General features: G+C 43.5%; 1 protein-coding gene across 3 annotated transcripts in view; it reads left to right on the plus strand.

The window, feature by feature from the left end:
- The window catches only part of GLI3 (GLI family zinc finger 3), a 286,929-nt gene that overhangs the window by 7,655 nt on the left and 262,157 nt on the right, over nucleotides 1–17,117 (plus strand). For all 3 annotated transcript variants that reach the window (XM_078059967.1, XM_078059968.1, XM_078059969.1), the window contains exon 2: nucleotides 6,364–6,525. In XM_078059967.1, coding sequence (XP_077916093.1) covers nucleotides 6,405–6,525 — 121 coding nt within the window. In that variant the 5' untranslated portion in view covers nucleotides 6,364–6,404. The remainder of the gene's footprint in view (nucleotides 1–6,363; nucleotides 6,526–17,117) is intronic.

The following is a 17,117-nucleotide window of genomic DNA, read 5'->3' on the forward strand; positions in this document are numbered from 1 at the left end:
GGAAAGGTAAAATAATTGTACATTTAAAAATACTATAGTTAAAGATTCATGATGATTTCATTAAGAACTTATGAAGTAGAGCTGCTTTTCTTGCAGAAAAGGAAAGCAGTGCAGACAGGGAAGGGTGAGAAGGGGAAAGGAAACTGTTGGCTGGTCACAGGTTCTGCATATGTAATGGGTTTGAAGTTCAGAAAGATAGTTGGAGCCCAAGGAAATTCAACCACATTACAAACCTGTAAGAGGTTTTCTATAATGCGTGGTTACATGAAATCCACTGAAACATTTTAAATTCCCTAAATTTTGCTCATTGAAACTCAGACCATTTTGTACTTCCAAAATCGTTCTAAAGTTAAAATCAGCATTAGTTTGTGCTTCTTGATTTTTTTCCCCCTTCTTCCTAAAGGATTCATTTTCATTGGAAATGGAGTTTTAATGCTACAGGAAGGTATAACTATTTAATAGAAGTTTTACCTAAACAGTTGCTCCAAGAGTAGCATCTTGAAGTAGCAGCTAATCTGCTAGTAATAAAAGGTGAGAAAAATGTCACTCCTCAGTGATACAGGGGAGACCCCTCAGAAATCCTTACACAGGCTGCTTCCTTCTGGCTTTTTAAAACATGAGCCCATTAGGGAGATCATTCAGCTTATAAATATACAGGCAGGTGTAAGTAAATGTAATTTCTCTGGAGGAAAGCCTTATTCCACTTGAGCAATAGTTCTCTAAGCTGCACAGAATAATTTCTCACTTAAGGCCTAATCATGGTGCTGTTAAAAGCCCTGCTCGGCCTACTGGAATGCCTTTTCTCTGATCCCTCATTGGCAGGAGCTATTTTAACCTATCAGAAACGCATTGGGTTCCCACATCAAGCTTTTAACTTAGTTTTTTACATCTTTAAATGCATTAAGACAAAAATGAAAGAGAATTATTGCCCAGGTTCAGGCAACTTAAAAATAAACCAACTGGATTAGGGAAATAAATTAAGTAGTCTGCTGTTCACAAAGGATGCATTATCAGTTTATAACTACTGTTTCATTTCACCTTAGATTAGAAAGTCGCAGACAGTTCAAACATTTTACATGTTGGTTTTAGCACTGGTGCTGTCTTCAAAAAAATTTTAACTGTTTAAGTGATGAAGAAATCCTGCTTGGATGTGGATCCCAGGTTTCACTGCAGAGACCTGCACTGGGAAAGGCTGATTTTTGCACATGTTCCCAGAATTGTGATTTTCCATCCTCCCTATTTACTACCCAAAGCCTCACTGTTGAGGTTGAACTTTGGAACTCCACTGAGCGCCTCCCTCCCTGAGACACAAGGAGATGTGTCCAGCCCTTAACCATGCACAACACCTGAATCTACTTAGGGCAGCTGGTGGAGAAACAACATTTGGGGGCCAGGTTAATGGACGGTGAGTTAGAAGTTTTGTGAGTGAAGCCCACACCCCTTGGTTTGTGAAGACCTCCAGTGTTCCCCAATGTTTTATGACAGCGAGACACACAGGGTGTTGCATTGCGAAGTACCTGGAAAGTTGCACCTCCCCGGATTCAGCTGAGAAAACAGCTGTGTGAATGAGAGCAGGGCTACCTCGGACAACCGTCTGCTGGAAATGCTGCCGGGCCTGTTGCACAGAGTTTCCCAGTGCCCGTGACTATGCCCAAGGAGCAGGGTAGCCAGTGCGAAAAAAGTGATAAGGGGCGCTTCTTTCCCTGCAGAGGCCCTGCCGGTTGCGACCGTTCAGCCTCGCCGTTCCGGGAAGCCCGCCTCAGGAATGCGGTTCGCAGCGGGGCTGCCGGCGTCCCCGCGGCCCCCGACACCCCGCGACAGCCCTGGCGGCTTCTGGGAGCCGGGCCCGTGCCGGGGCGCGGGGCGCGCGGGGCGGGGAGCTGCGGGCCGCCGGGGGAAGCGGGGCGGCCGCGGCGGCCGGCCGGGGAGCGGGGCCGGGGGCCCGGAGCGCCGCGCGCCCGCCCGCCGAGAGCCGCAGGCCCGCCGGGGCGGCGCGGGGAAGCGGGACAGGAGTGAGGACTGGCCGCCTGGCTGGAACCGTGCGCGGGGCCGCACGCGGGCCAGCGGGCGTGGGGGCGCAGGCCGAGCCCGGGAGCTCTCCCGAAATGACCCGGCCCACAGCCTGGAGAACTATTATAATAAGAACGGGGACTCCTCTTTGCCGTGATGAAGTTCCTGGGGTTTGGTTCGGTTTTTTTCACGGCAGCTCTAAAGACAGGGCCACTGGAGGCTTTCTGTGCGAAAGTGCCGTTTCAAATGTAGGTCCCCCCAAGAATTGGCCAGTGTGGTCTGTTGGCGTCTTTCTTGAACTGACTTTCAAATGGAGCCGTGCACTAACCCCACCGTCACCTGGCCAGGGCCTCCAGCAAGCTTTAGTTGCTTTCTCCTGTAGTAGGAGGTTGATGCAAGTTCAGATTTCTAATTCAGAGAGGAAAGACCCACCTGCAGGCAGGTTGCTAGTGGGCGAAGGATTAGGTTTAAAATAGGGTCTGGAATTAATTGTGCCCTGGGTTTAGGCCTCCGGGAAATTACAAAAGGTTCAAGGGACGGTTGAATGGGGAAAAGCCAGGACTGCTTTCAGGAAGGAATTTTTATCCCTTCATTTACCTATGCAACTTCAAGCTCTAGCAGGTCTGCACTATCAGAGATTTCCTTGGTTGTTTTTTGTTTTGTTTTGTTTTTTCATCTATTCAAGCTGCTGGGACTTCCAACATCAGCTACAAAAAATTTTTTTCTCTTTTTTCTTTTCCCCATAAGCATAAAAAGTCAAGGGGCATGCCAGCAAATCTTGCACGTAATGTTGCATGTGGTGGAAGGAGCTGAGGAACAGTGTGGAGTTCTGAGAGGAGGAAACGTGGTGGGGGCGGGGTGGGGAAAGTCACCTTTCATTCCCGTCTAAAAACCAGTGGCATGTTTTCCTCAGAGAAAAATCTTTGAAGTGAAGCAGAACTGAAAAAGTTTTCCTTGCAACTTATGTTCTAAATAAATTATACTTTATTATTTAAGAAATCCCAGGTTTTAAAAATAGTACTGTGGGCCACTGCTTCAGTTAGGTAGGCTTGAAGATTCCACAAGGAATTTTTACTGGACACTTCTGAACCTCACGCCTTCAAATATCAAATCAGGACTGAGTTTCCAAACTGGGCTTAATGTTCTATGAAAAAAAAAAAAAAAGAAAAACCAACCTGCCCCTACTGCTAGAAGCAGACCCTCTTCTGCTAACTCTTCATGCATAGTTTTGATGAGGTGTGAGAGCCTAGAATGTTAAAACTTTCCCCTTTGTAACTGACAGGGACAAAGTTGTGTTTTTATCAGTAAAATAAGCTGATATAATTTATAGGGATATACAGGAAGCAGATGTCTACCTTGGCAAGTTGCCATTTTTATAGCCCTGTTCCAAGCATAAACCACACTTTTAAATAATTAGTTACTAACTAATGAGATCCAAAAATAAGTTGTCAAAATAGAAGAAGGGGGTAGATTCTTGAGTGACCAAGGGCCCATTTTTTTAAAAAAATCCATTTCGAACAGGGAGAGGGGGTAGGAATTGGTATTCTCTAAGACCATTAATTAGTGCAATTTCAGTCAGTGCCTGGGGCTTTACCTCTTCTCACGTGAACCTCTCTCTCTGGTGATGAGTATTTGGAGGGTTTATTGCTTTGTTAAAACAAAGTCCTTTGCTTGGGGGAAAAACCAACAACTCCACAAAACCCAAGTTTGTCAAGGAACTTTGGTGACTTGTCACCTCACTACTGTTAATTAGCTCCCTCTACTAACGGACAGACTTACTTCTTAGCCGGGAAGGAATCCTATCCCTTCATTTTTTTTTTTTTTTTTTTTCCTGGTCCCTTGGCTTGTTTCCATGTGCAGTTTTAACTTAGCAAACTCCATCCAAATTCGACCAATAAAACCGTATGTGGGTTTTGAGGGAAACAATTATAGTAAATGCCTGTTTATCCAAAATGGTTGTGAATGGAGTGTTTTGATGAAATATTCCTGTTGAAAACGTTAGTTTTTGTATAATTCGTCAGTTTTCGAAGAAACACTGGATATAAAAGAAAAGATATGTAGCGGAATCAATGGTGATTAAGATTGAAGACACTGCAGGATTGTCCGGGTCACCAGGTCATCTCAGGATCGTTTATTTACTCGGTAAACATTCTTATGGGTATGAGGTGCTAGGAAGATAGCCATGGTGCTTGTCTTCATGGAGCTTAGGATCTGGAGGGGAAGCTGGCCATGAAGCCATTCAGGAAAGGTTCTGGAAGATGACTTCATTATTGTGATGGGCGTTGGGAAAGGCTCATGGCAGGCTGTTGAAATTCAGTAGTCTGGGCTGCCACCCATTCATTTCTTCATCCAGTTGGCAAAAACTTCAACGGGTACCTGTTGCACTGGGCACATAGCAGTGAACAGAAGTGTGTGGAACAGTTGTCTGCAAGCTTTGCTGAGCCTAATGCTTACCAGTGCTGGCTAAAGTTTCCAGGGGCTACCTCCGAGACGTCAGGGATTGGACCTGGGAATTCGAATGTCTTGGAAGCAGTGTAGCAAGGCTGATCCAGGTGGCTCTTGTCCGACCTTGGGAATCAGTGCTCTGGATTGGGTCAAACTCTTCTTGTGGCATACTTTAAAGATGATATTGACATCAGTTTTGGGGGGAGCATACAGGTTCTCGATCTGTATTCATGAAAGAGCTTGGAGGGCCCGTGATCCCTTGGAAATCAAATGTACACTCTTTGGTGTGTGTTGAAGGGTATTTTTCTGGGGAGAGGATCTGTAACTTTTAACATCTTAAAGAGGACTGTACCCACCTTCCCCCAAGGTTAAGTCCCAAATCCCAAGGTGTGATTACATCATGTGACAGATGAGAGATCTGAAACGCGGGGTAACTCCAGGGGGCGCCATGCAGGTAGCAGCCTCTAAAGAGGCTCTGGCCTCTGGACCAGCGCCTGGCCTCAGCCCAGTGAAAGGAGGATCAGCAGCTCCTTTACTGTGGTACTTTGTTAGCGCTCTTTGACAGATGTTTCAGAATTTGGAGTGGATCTCACAATTGATATGCAAATTTAACTCAGTGCTGCTTTTTTTCTTTTTTTATTCTAGAAAAGCTGTTCTTAAGTAACTTGTGTGTTTTACAATGAATGACAGTGGATAATCAAGGCAAAGAAATGGGGGTTAGCAGAAGAGGTGGTGCTACTGTGCCCTGCAGCCTCTGGATCTTAAGCTTTTCTAGTCACTTGAATTCCAGACCAAGGGGAGAATTTCTCATACAATAAAGACAGACTTTTCAATTCCCTTGCAAATTTGAGTTAAGGATGACTAAAAAGATTTCATCTGGTATTTTAACCCTTTTAGTCGGTTAAGCAGTTGCTTATTTTATTTCACTAATCGTCGTTTGGATTGAACATGGTGGCGTCTGCTAATGCCCACCATGAGTGTTGCAATCTAGACAGCTTGAGGGAAACTTGCTGGAGAGGACACTTTTCATCTTGCAGTCTTTGTAGGTGCAACTCATGACTGCAAAAACAAACAAACAAAACAAAACAAAAAGACAACAAAAACAAGAACCAAAGAGAGGAGTCAGGGCACTTGCCTGTAGCTGGGTTTTCGTATTTCTTAAGCGGTCCCAGTCTTTGCTCTCAGCAATCTTTTGACTTTTCCTGTGGGATCCAGAGCATGTTGTTCTGTTGCCTTTGTTGGTTTTAATAATGTAGCACAAATGAATTGAAACGTTCTCATGTCTTAAGAAAGCCTAAAGAGTATGGTTTACCTCGGTGAATTAGGATGAAGGGGCATTTTGCAGTTCAGATATATCAGGTCAGCAGACATCACGAGCTTCTTGGCCCACATCACGCTCTGCTTCCAAACGTGGAGCTGGGCTTGGGCTTGAGAAATGGCCATGCTCTTTGAAACACCTAATTAATACTTAAAAACCTTCCCCTTTTGGAAAGTTGTCGCAATGCCCCTCCCTATAAATTTGGCCTCCTGAAGAGACACTTGTAGATGTGGCTTACAAAAGTAATGCGACCCTTGGGTTTCACACCATAAACACAGCTGAAAATTGAGATCTTCAGACCACTTTATAACACATGCCCAGTAGGAATTTGGGAAAAGTCTCACATTATGGATACTTCCCTGCCTTCTCCTTTTGCATGTGTCGGACAGAACTTGACTGGCTTGTTATTACGACTTGGAGGTATTTTTGCAAGAAAACTTGTGGGCAAGGGTCTTCCAGATTTCGAACTCCTTAAATAAAGCTCTAGACCCCTCCTCAGGCCACAGGTGAAGTGGGCTTTTAAGTGAGATTTTTTTTTTTTTTTTGGCCCACCCTTCCTGGAAGTTGATGGCGCTATTGTTTTGTTTTAGGCATTCCTGGGAGCAGAGAGCTGAAGTAATGAGAAGGCATCATGGAGGCCCAGTCCCACAGCTCCACAACCACTGAGAAGAAGAAAGTGGAGAATTCCATAGTGAAATGCTCCTCGCGAGATGTCAGTGAGAAAGCCGTGGCCTCCAGCACCACTTCCAATGGTGAGTAGCTGTGGGCATTACCAGCATCCGAGCCTAGAGTCATTTCTGTGTTCTGTGCCTTCCTTGTCCATTGAACATTTGCACCTGGACCAGGGTTTGTTCCTTTAGAGGCTAAAGAAAGCAAAAGGGGGGTGCGGGACGGGCAGGTTTTAGTGAGCTCTATTTTGGCACCAAAACTACATGTTTTCTTCCAGATTTTCTAATTTGAGATGTAAATGTGATAGGTTATTTATTATAGGAAGTTCCTGTTGTGGCATTTTGGAAATCATCTTGATTAGTCTGGCAGGAGTTCAAAATACTTTGCATTTCACATGGAAAGTCTATACCAGTTGGAATAATTAGTTATTAGTTATTACAAAAGACACAAAAGTTGCCTTGTCAAGATTTGGTGAGAGGATCCCTGCCTCCCCCACCAACTCTGTGCAGTTCATTCGAAAGGATTTTAAAAGTTGTTAATGGTTGGACCTCAAGGTAACACTGGTATGTGAGACACAGGTTTGGCTGTTGGCTTATAAAAATGGACTGAATTGTGTTCACAGATAACACCTAGCTGCTGTTTCTGGGTGCTATATATATATATTTTTTAATATTTTAAGCACAGTGTTGAGACGCATTTCAATTCAAACAGGGAGCATTGCAAACAAATTCCAGAGCCCCCCTCTGGAAAAAACCAGACTGAACAGGTTAATGGTGACCACTTCCTTTTCCCTCTTTTCTACTGTCCTAGGCCAGTAGGTGCCTTTGCTTTTTGTAGATTTCATAGCCTCCCCAGCCTCCCCCCACCACCCTCCACTTTTCCATGTGCCCTTGAGAAGAATGAGCTGGTCTTTTCTCCAACCTTCAGGGCACTGCACATCTGGGCACCCTGATTTGCATGAGCCAACCTGCTCCCTCCCTCCCTATGGGCTTTTATTTATTCCAGGAAAGACTTTACTAGGTTGACTTATAATTTTTTTTTTTTTTTGCATACAACTGGAGAGTCAGAATCTACTTTGGAAGGTAACTGCACCTTCCTTTCCTGACTGTGGCCTTGTCCAAGCTGACACGAGGAGCCTGGCCCCTGTTCCCCGTGCCCATCCCTGTCCAAGGCTCCCGTTCCTGGATGTCACCAGTGTGCGTTGCTGGCTTGGCTGGGCCACGGGAGGGGCTGGTGTTAAATCTGCTAATGAGTCCAGTTTTGAATTGATCCTCAGAGACATATATTTATGTCTGAGTTAAAATAATGAATTTACATACATGTGGAAATTTGTCCCTATTTCTCCCTTTATTTGTGGTATTTAAAGTCTGGACTGGATCTTATTTTAATGGAGCTGGATAGTTATTCTTCCAGTGTGGTTAAAGAAGCCCTGTTTTCGCCTTTTAAAACATCACGTGATCCTTGTTTCTTTGTTTTCCTGGAATTCGTAAAAATTAGGCAAATTTCTTATTCCAGAAATAGAATCAGTACATGCAGGGTAGGTTGTTTGATAATTTTTAATAGTGATGTTGTAGGAATGAGCACTTTCTGGGTATTATGCTTTGCGAAACACCAGCTTTTGGTTATCTACGGCTTGTGTGTGCATGAGCGGGTGTGAGGGTGTGCAGAAGTGTGTGTGTATGTGTGAGCATGAGTGTATAGGAGTGTGCATGTGGGTGTGTGAGCACAGGGGAGAACGAGTGTCCGTTGGCTGCCCGTGTGGACCCTCTGGAAGGCAGTGTCCTTGTGGAATTTCAGCAGCCTCGCCCAGAGGTCGGTCTGTCCCGCAGAGGTCGGTCTGTCCCGTTGAAGGTGCCGCCACTCCTGCTTCTCCCACACATGCTTTGGGAGGGTTTTGGTGCCGCTGAGTTTGTCTCGAGCCGCACTGACCACGAGGTCCTCTCATGAACCTGGTTAGGGGGACTCAGAACAGAACCAACCTAACCAGCCCTGTGGGAGCCAAGCAGTCCCTTGAGAACATTAGCCAGAGAAGGAGCAGTTATGATTCACGAAGTTGGTCCTGTCGTCTGAAGTAATCACGGATCCTGAACCAAACTCTCCTAGCTTTTGGCCCCATTGGCCTGTGTCCTTGAAACACATGTGGCCTCCTGCACGTAAAACCTGTCCTGTTTGGGGCAAATGCTCATGAGGTTTGCAGGGCAAGTGCCTGAAGGAGAGCTGTCCTGCTAACCCGGCCAGCTCTATGTTCCCAGTGTTCCTGTTTCTCCTAAGGGCTTTATTAAATGTTTATTTTGGGATAATATAAAGACCCCACCAAGTAAAAGAGAAATGGAAGTGGTGGTTTTATGCATGGGTTGCAGTTCTCCTGGAAGATTCCAGGAAAACCGGAAAACAAATTTAAAGACAAGAACAAAAACCTTTTGGTTCGTGATTGCTCTGCGTGAGCAATGCTAATAATTGTACCAGGGTCCTTCGCAGGTTTTCCTAACTAGTTCAGAGCCTCTTTGTAGTCCCAGGATCCTGCTCCAGGGGCTGGAATGACCCAGCCTCTTTTTTGTTCTGCAGACTCCTACCTGGTCTCCCGCTTCCCTCCACACTTGGCTGGGGTCATCCAGCTCAGCGGGGGGGTGGGGGGTGGGGGGGTGGGGGAAGTTGGCGGGGTTCGGTCCGGGTTTGGTTTGGGTTTTCCTGCACGTGGGGTTGCCGGTGTGCTGGGTATTGCTGGCAGGTGGCTGCCATGGCCTTGATCATCGGTTCTTTTGTCCGCCCTGTCTCCTGTTCTCTCTTTTCTCTTTCCAAACATTTCAGTGGTGCCTGGATACCTGCACTGAAGCCGTTCACACAACGCACATTAAGATCATGTCCATCCTATCGTAGCTAGTACTAATTGCTGCTATGTCCAGGGGTGTTCTTGGGCTTTCTTTACAAAGCTCTGAAATTCAGGGATTTGTCCATGAATGGCTAAAGATGAGTTTAGCCTCAAGAACCAAATGGATGTAATACATGCATTCCCCCCCCGTCCACAATCTCATGATTAAAATCCAACAAAACAAGCAAACAAAAAAATTTTGTTATTGGTGCTGTGTTAGGTTGACTTAATTAACTTTTCCAGCCATTATGTGCTACGATTTGTTCCCGATTGTGAACCTTCTAGCCAAACCACGCACATTCCACTGCATGTCCTTACACATCTGTTTTCTTAGTTTTCTCAGCTGAGTATCTAGTCCTAGAATAACATTCATACAGAGTTTTGTTTAAACACACACATTCGCACAACCCAAATGTATGGTTCAAAAACTGAACAGCCTTCTAAATAAGCATTTGACTCTTAACACTGAAATTTAAAATGACACACACAAGCGAAAAGCTGTTCTGAGTCTTGTATGGGGGAAAAAGACAAGCCACGTTTGATTTTTTGTAACATTGAAGAGCCTATATCAACCTAGAAAGCATTTAGTATTCTTACCCAGGAACCACAATGTGTGTGTTTCATGTGTTTGATTTTAAGCTTTAATGTTATTTAGTAAACGTAAATGACAGAAGAAAAGACTTTTAGTTCTCTGAGTTTTTGTTAAGTGCAATTGTGAGTGAGGGATTATTTTTGGCATCTAATATATTTCACATATACAGTGAGCGCCCACATATTAGGTGCCATTGTTTACTTAAAAACCACCAAATGTGTTAATATGCTAGCACTGCAAGTAAAATTCCTTAATAATCTGTTTGTTGCTGGTATGGATTCATTGCTTTCAAAGCTGCACGTTCTGTTTTGTAAATAGTAAATGGTTTTTTAATCCAGATATTCCGGCGTTTTAAACAGTATCCTTATCCTGTAACATTTTCTTCCATGATTTGCAATAACTGACTTTTCAGTTTGAAGTGTTTTATGTCATTTTTGGCCTATGATTTTCTTTGAAAAGAGTAATCTGATCTTTCTTATTAACTTACTATTCTGCTTTAAAAACAAGAAAGGCCCTAATAATGAACGTATGTAGGCCGTGGTCTTGGAGATCTTTTATTGGCTCTGATGGTTATTGGGAACATACCTTAAGTGATAGAAAGCAGAAATTATTATCCTAATGGTGATGCAATGTGAAACCAGAGTTGATAGGTTAGTAATGGAGAGGAAGTTCCGTGTTCACTTTGTTTCTTTCAAGAGGAAGGACTTGGTTCTCCTCTGCTTAAAAAAGACTCTTAAAGGTTTGTAAGGGGAGAGTGTTATGGTCTGCAAATATGTAAGGAGATACTTTTTTTTTTTTTTTTTTTTTACTTTGACCTTTGGTTATTTCCTGGCCCTGGGATTTTCTTTTGAACTGTCCAGTAACACCTATCAGTGTATCGTGATAGCAGTTGGTCTCCTGGCTGGGAGTAAGGTGGCTCAGAATTTTGTTGGGAATTTGGAATTCATTGGCTCTTCTCCACCATGAGCTCTTGTCTCGCTGACTTTTTTTTTTTTTTTAATGGTAAGCGAGGATGTACTTAATTCTGCTCAGAAATGGGTGAGTAGTTTGTACCCTGTAGACTGTGAGTTTTAGTTTTCTTGTGCCTTTAGATGTTCAACACCCCCTTTTTTTTTCTTGGCCACATTTTGTTTCCTGGCACATGACAGATGGATGGGAAGGGCTGTCAGATAAAATGGATTCCAAATTATAGGATGTTGGTTAGGAGAACCCACAGGTTTGGGGATGTGAAGGCTTGGACTGAGTTCTGCACCAGGTCTGGACTGGCTGTGTGAGTGCAGGCAAATTAACTTCTCAAAGTCTCAGTTTCCTCATCTTTTCAGCAAGAAGGTAATGAGACCCACTTCACAGGATCTTTAGGGGATTAAGTGAGGCAGGGTCTGTAGCCTTCTGTCGGAAGAGCTTAGCAGATGTCAGCCGTTGTTCTTGGACAGAGCATGTGGATGAGTTAAATGTTATGAATCCAAAACAAAAGGATTGTGTTTTCTTGAAAATACACATAGGTTTTGAAATGAAGGGAAAAATGTTTGGAAAAAGTAATTTTGAATCTGCTGGACTCTTGAAAAATAGTTCAAGATGTTTCACAAATCCTGAATGTGACCAAGTTGCACATCTTAAGGAAGGATGGATAGCAAAGTTTCTGTGCCATTCCTCTGAACGGTTTCTTAAGCCAGAAAATCAGGAAGATAATTTTGAGAAAATTTATTTTGAATTTTTTTAAGCTTGAAAACTAACATTGATTATATGGCTTAGCATAAGAAACAGCATGTGCATGTCCCTTTTCTTGATTCGTTTTTCTGGGGTAAAGTGTTTCCCATTTAGGAGATGGTTTGTGTTGTATCAGAGTTAGATTTTATGTTTCACCTTTTTAAACCAACTAACTAATGATTGTTAATCTGGTTCTCATAAGAGCCCTGGCTCCCTTGCTCTCCACACTCACGTGTCCCTGGACCCGGCAACCTCTGATTCTTATTTAGGCTGAGTAGATCACCTTTCCTGCAGTCACCCAGGCTTGAAACCACACCATCACCTTTGACCCCTCCGTCTCTCATGCTTCCCACATCCTACCAGTTTTGAAGTCCTGGTGGATTTTCCTCTGTAATTATTCACCCCTGTGTCCCTTCAGGCCACCCTACTGCGCTGTGCTATTTAAAACCTACTACCTCATGCCTAGACAGTTAAAATAACCTTCTATCCAATCACCTTGCCTTTGGTCTCTTCTCTTCTCATTTATGGGACTTGTTCTTGCCAAATTAATTTTTTTATGGTTCTGCTCATGCCACGCCCCTCCTCTAGAACCCTGAATGATTCCCAGCTACATATAGAATACTGTTCAAAAACCCTTTGATTAACATTTAGGTATCTTCCAAAATTTGACCGCAGTCTGACTTTCCAGTCTGATCTGCTGCTACCATACTTTCCCATCTGTAACCCATATTTTAGCTAAATTGAAGGGCTCTTTGTTTTCATTGATGTTGTTCTTCCATAGAATGAGTGTAAATTCTTCTCAAATGTGAAGATGTCCTCCATCTCTCTCTCTCTCTCCATACGGTCTTGTGTCCTTTTGGGAACTACCTGGTAGCACTTGGTTTTTTGGGTGTTTTATTTATGATGATTATTTGCATGAACAGATTATATTTTAGAGAAGTTTTAGGTTTACAGAAAAATGGAGCAGAAAGTATAGAGTGTTCCCGTCCACCCCCTAACCCCCTTGATCCCCCTGTTATTTACATCTTACATTAGTATGGTACATTTGTTAAAATTGGTGGACCAATATTGGCACACTGTTATTAACTAAAGTCCATAGTTTTCTTTAGGGTCCACTCCTTGTGCTGTAGATCCTGTGGGCTTAGACAAATGTATAAGGACATGTAGCCACCATGACAGTATCCTACAGAATAGTTTCACTGCCTGAAAAATCCTCTGTGCTCCACTTATTCATCTCTCTCCCCTCTCCATAACATTTAATGTTTACCTTCTAGTTAAAATTTTTTTGTAATTTAAATTTTAGCTAGTTAACATACAGTGCTATTTTGGTTTCAGGAGTAGAATTCAGTGATTCATCACTTACATACAACACCCAGTGCTTATCATAAGTGCCCGCCTGAGTACCCATCACCCATCTAGCCCATCCCCCAGCCACCTCCCTCCATCAGCCCTCAGTTTGTTCTCTGTCATTCAGAGTCTCTTATGGCTTTTTTCCCTCTTTCTCTCTCTCCTTCTTTTTTACCCCCCCTTCCCATTATGTTCATCTGTTTTCTTTCTTAAATTCCACATATGAGTGAGATCATATGGTATTTGTCTTTCTCTGACTGATTTCGCTTAGCATGATACACTTTAGCTCTATTCATGTCGTTGCAAATGGCAAGATTTCTTCCTTTTTGATGGCTGAGTAATATTCCATTATGTATATATACCACATCTTCTTTATCCATTCATCTGTCGATAGACATTTGGGCTTTCTCCAGTTTGGCTAGTGTTGATAATACTGCTATATACATCAGGGTGCATGTACCCCTTCAAATCTGTATGTTTGTATCCTTTGGGTAAATACCTAGTAGTGCAATTGCTGAGTCGTACGGTAGCTCTATTTTTAACTTCTTGAGGACCCTCCGCACTATTCTCCAGACTGGCTGCACCAGCTTGCATTCCCATCAACAGTGCAAGAAGGCTCCCTTTTCTCCACATCCTCGCCAACATTTGTTGTTTCCTGTGTTCTTGATTTTAGCCATTCTGACAGGTGTGAGGTGGTGTCTCATCGTGGTTTTGATTTGTATTTCCTTAGTTAAAATTTTTTGAAAGTAGCACCTGGTTTGTACCCCCCATGCCCCACCCCCCTTCAGTGTCTTGTGCTGGGAGGTCCCCAGCGGACATTCAGTGGGCCTGCATGGTACGATGCACAAGCCTGCCAGGACTTAACGGCCGCTCCACGGGGACAGGGGACATGTGGAGCCCAGCGGCAGTGTTAATGCCAGGGCTTGAATCCCAGCTCTGTCGCTTCATTGCTGTGTGATCTTAGGCTAAATACTTAACATCTCTGAGGCTGGCACCATGAGTAACCCACCATGTCAGCTATTATTTGTACTAGGCTCTTTTGAGCATAAGTCGACAGGATTTCATTCACGGGCACTTTTCTTCTCGTTCTTTCAGCACAACATCATTTGGAAATAATCTAGGAGTGGGTAAACTTTAATCTGATCAAGAGAATTAGAGGGTATTGGTTTGCAGAAAACTCTTAAAATGTGGTCCTCAGGACGTAGTTTAACAGGCAGGTAAGCGGATGACAGGAGCTGTGATCAGCAAACTGCCTCGAATCACTGGTCCCGAAATTGGCACACGTTTGGATTTAACTAATCAAATGCTTTCAGGGTCTACTTCTCATTCATAAATATTCATTCAAATTATGGGATGAAATCAGTAAATCTGTGCTAATGGGCTTCCCTCAGGGTAAGCCTCCTTTTTCCCGTGTAAATAAGTATTGGATTTCTCCTCTAAAAGGACCATTCTTGGGCGCTCAGATAAATGAGGAATGAATATCAAACCCATCTTGCCAGAGCTTTCCAAACTTGGGAATAAAAAGCCACCACATGATGTGTATTGCTTGTGGAAAGTTTCTGGGCTGCTTTGATTGCTTGTGATCAAGTGATGTGGTTATTTCACATTTCCAGAAATAAACCGGTCAGAATCAGAAACAGTAACCGTAACAGTAACAGCAACAGCTCAGGGCCAAAATGGCGCTTGTGGGTGGGCATGCTCCCTCTGGGGAGGTGGCTCAGTGGCCTCTGCCTCCTTTGGCCCAGGTGGGGGCAGGGCCTGCGTGTCCAGGCAGCTCGCAAGGTGGGATGCTAGAGGGTTGCCACACTGAGTGCTGGGTCCACCAGGGTCCCAGGCGGAGAAGGAGGTGGGGAGATGGTAAAAGCAAAAATTTCTGTGTTATCTTGTTTACGTGGAAATCTTTCCACATATATCTGTGGTCATTCACATTTATTTAAGAAAACCGGGGCACCTGGGTGGCTCAGTCAGTTGAGTGTCTGCCTTGGGCTCAGGTCGTGATCCCAGGGTCCTGGGATTGAGCCCCACATCGGGCTCCCTGCTCAGCAGGGAACCTGCTTCTCCCTCTCCCTCTGCCTCTCCCCCTGCTTGTGTGCTCTCTCTGTCAAATAAATAAAATCTTAAAAAAATAAAAATAAAAAACCTTACATGGTGCATAATTCACTCTTTTCGTTGTGCATTTCTGTGAGTTTTGACAAATTGATAAAGTCACGTACCCACCACCACAGTCAGGACACAGGTCCAGCACTACCCCCCACCGAAAATTTGACAAATACTTCTTTTTTAAACTTGGCTTAGCAATACATGCCATAAGAGTCACCAGTAATAACAGGAAGCATTAGAACTACAGTTGCTGCTTGATGTTACGTGTATTTCGTGTTTTTAAAAAGTCCATGTTTTTTTTTAGGCCCTGTTTGCATAATTTTTCCCTTTCTTTTTAAATATTTCATGTTGAATTGTTAGTGGAAGTAAAATGTTCTTGAAAATTGCCCAGAAATATATGACCTAGTGTCTCTGTTAGTCTGTCTGTTAGTCTGTCTTTTCTGAGTGTTCAGTCAATGTATTGTTTCCTTTTAGGCCAATTTAAAATATCCTTTTACTTAAAACTACAAGGCACTCCTATTAAAGAGGGCTTTTTCTGCTGTTGTTTTGCCTCTATGAATTAATTGCACAAGAACGCTAGAATCAGAACGTGTAATGCAGCTCCAACCTAGAGAAAAAATAGCAAAGCCTTTGTTAAATCTGTTTTCTTTCTTTCTCTTTTTTTTCTTTCCTTTGGTTTGTTTTTGTTTTTGTTTTTGTTTTGTTTTGTTTTGTTTTTGGTAACTTCCTTCTTTTTCCCCTCTGCTTTTATAGATGGGACTTCATCTCAGGTAGGGGAAATTTTTATTATAAAAGTTCTTCCTACTCTGACTTAGACTGTTGTTTTTTTTTTTTCCTTTTTCACTCCTTTTTTTTTTTTTTTTTTTTTTACCCCTTTCTTTGACTCTTTCCTCTTCTCGGGCTCTCTCTCTCTCTCTCTCTCTTTTTTTCCCCTTTAGTTGTAGAAAGTTGAGTTCCATCCCAATTATTAAATCTTAGGAGACCATTCCCACATGGTTCCGTAAATGGTAGCTTCATCCCGCGTCCTTTCATCTCTTCCCCTGCTCTCTGGCTTGACAGTTGAAAAGGTCTGGCTGCGCCACACAATGGTTTGATTGGTTTCTCTGGGGGAGACTTTTCCCTGGCTCATCATTCGCCAGGCAGGTGGACCAGAAAGTCTCTTGATTCTTTTGTTGCCTCTCAAAGTCCGAGGTCTTTGACTGAATAAATCCGCCGTCATGGGATAATTTGCTAAAAGGAGCCTGGAAGATGTGAGAGAAAAGCCTCCCGACTTGGGTGCTGCATTAATGAAGTAACGGAGCCTTGGAGTTTGCAATGGAAAAATCACCAGGAATGCAGTGGGTGGAGACGGGCTTCTTTTATTTCCCATAATAAACTTTTAGTTCTATCATTTAAAGCATGCCTGCCCCTCTGCTTGCCCGCCGGCCCACTGTGCCTGCATTTGCACCCCTGTTTAAGGGGACAGCCCTGTCCGGCTGGAAGCCGTTTGGGCGCTCTCTCTAGTTAGTCATTAGATTATTACCAGTGGGTGGAAAGCATTCCATATGACAGGACTAAGGTTGAGTTAACACAGGATGAAAAGTAATTTACAGATAGGCTGTCCCCAGCCATCTTTGTAGCCCCTGATAAGGTTTCATTTCAGAATGGATAGGCGACATTTCCCCTCACGGACTCATTCCGCGACACCTGTGATAACAGCTTCTGGATCCTAATTGAAATTGGTTTCAAAATGGATTTTCACTTTTCTCTGTCTGTGGAAAATATTGAATGGACTCAGAGCTGCCACAGAGAACCCCGGACCTTGGAAAATGGAGCGGGAAGCCAGGATCATCTTTCATAACAGTGTCGATGATATGACAGTTTTGTTATCTGTCTTATTAATGAAATCATTGATCACCTGATGAGGGAGATAATACACTACGTTCCACCGTGTTCATGAAGCTCAATTAGATTCGTATTACAAATAAGGAGGGGGAGGAAAAAAACAAACAATGGAACTGAAGTAGGAAAGATCACTTAAAACTTTTCATTCCCAAAGGGACCATTTCATATCAGGACAT

Source organism: Halichoerus grypus, chromosome 12 (genome assembly GCF_964656455.1).
Source record: "Halichoerus grypus chromosome 12, mHalGry1.hap1.1, whole genome shotgun sequence".
NCBI lineage: Eukaryota > Metazoa > Chordata > Mammalia > Carnivora > Phocidae > Halichoerus > Halichoerus grypus.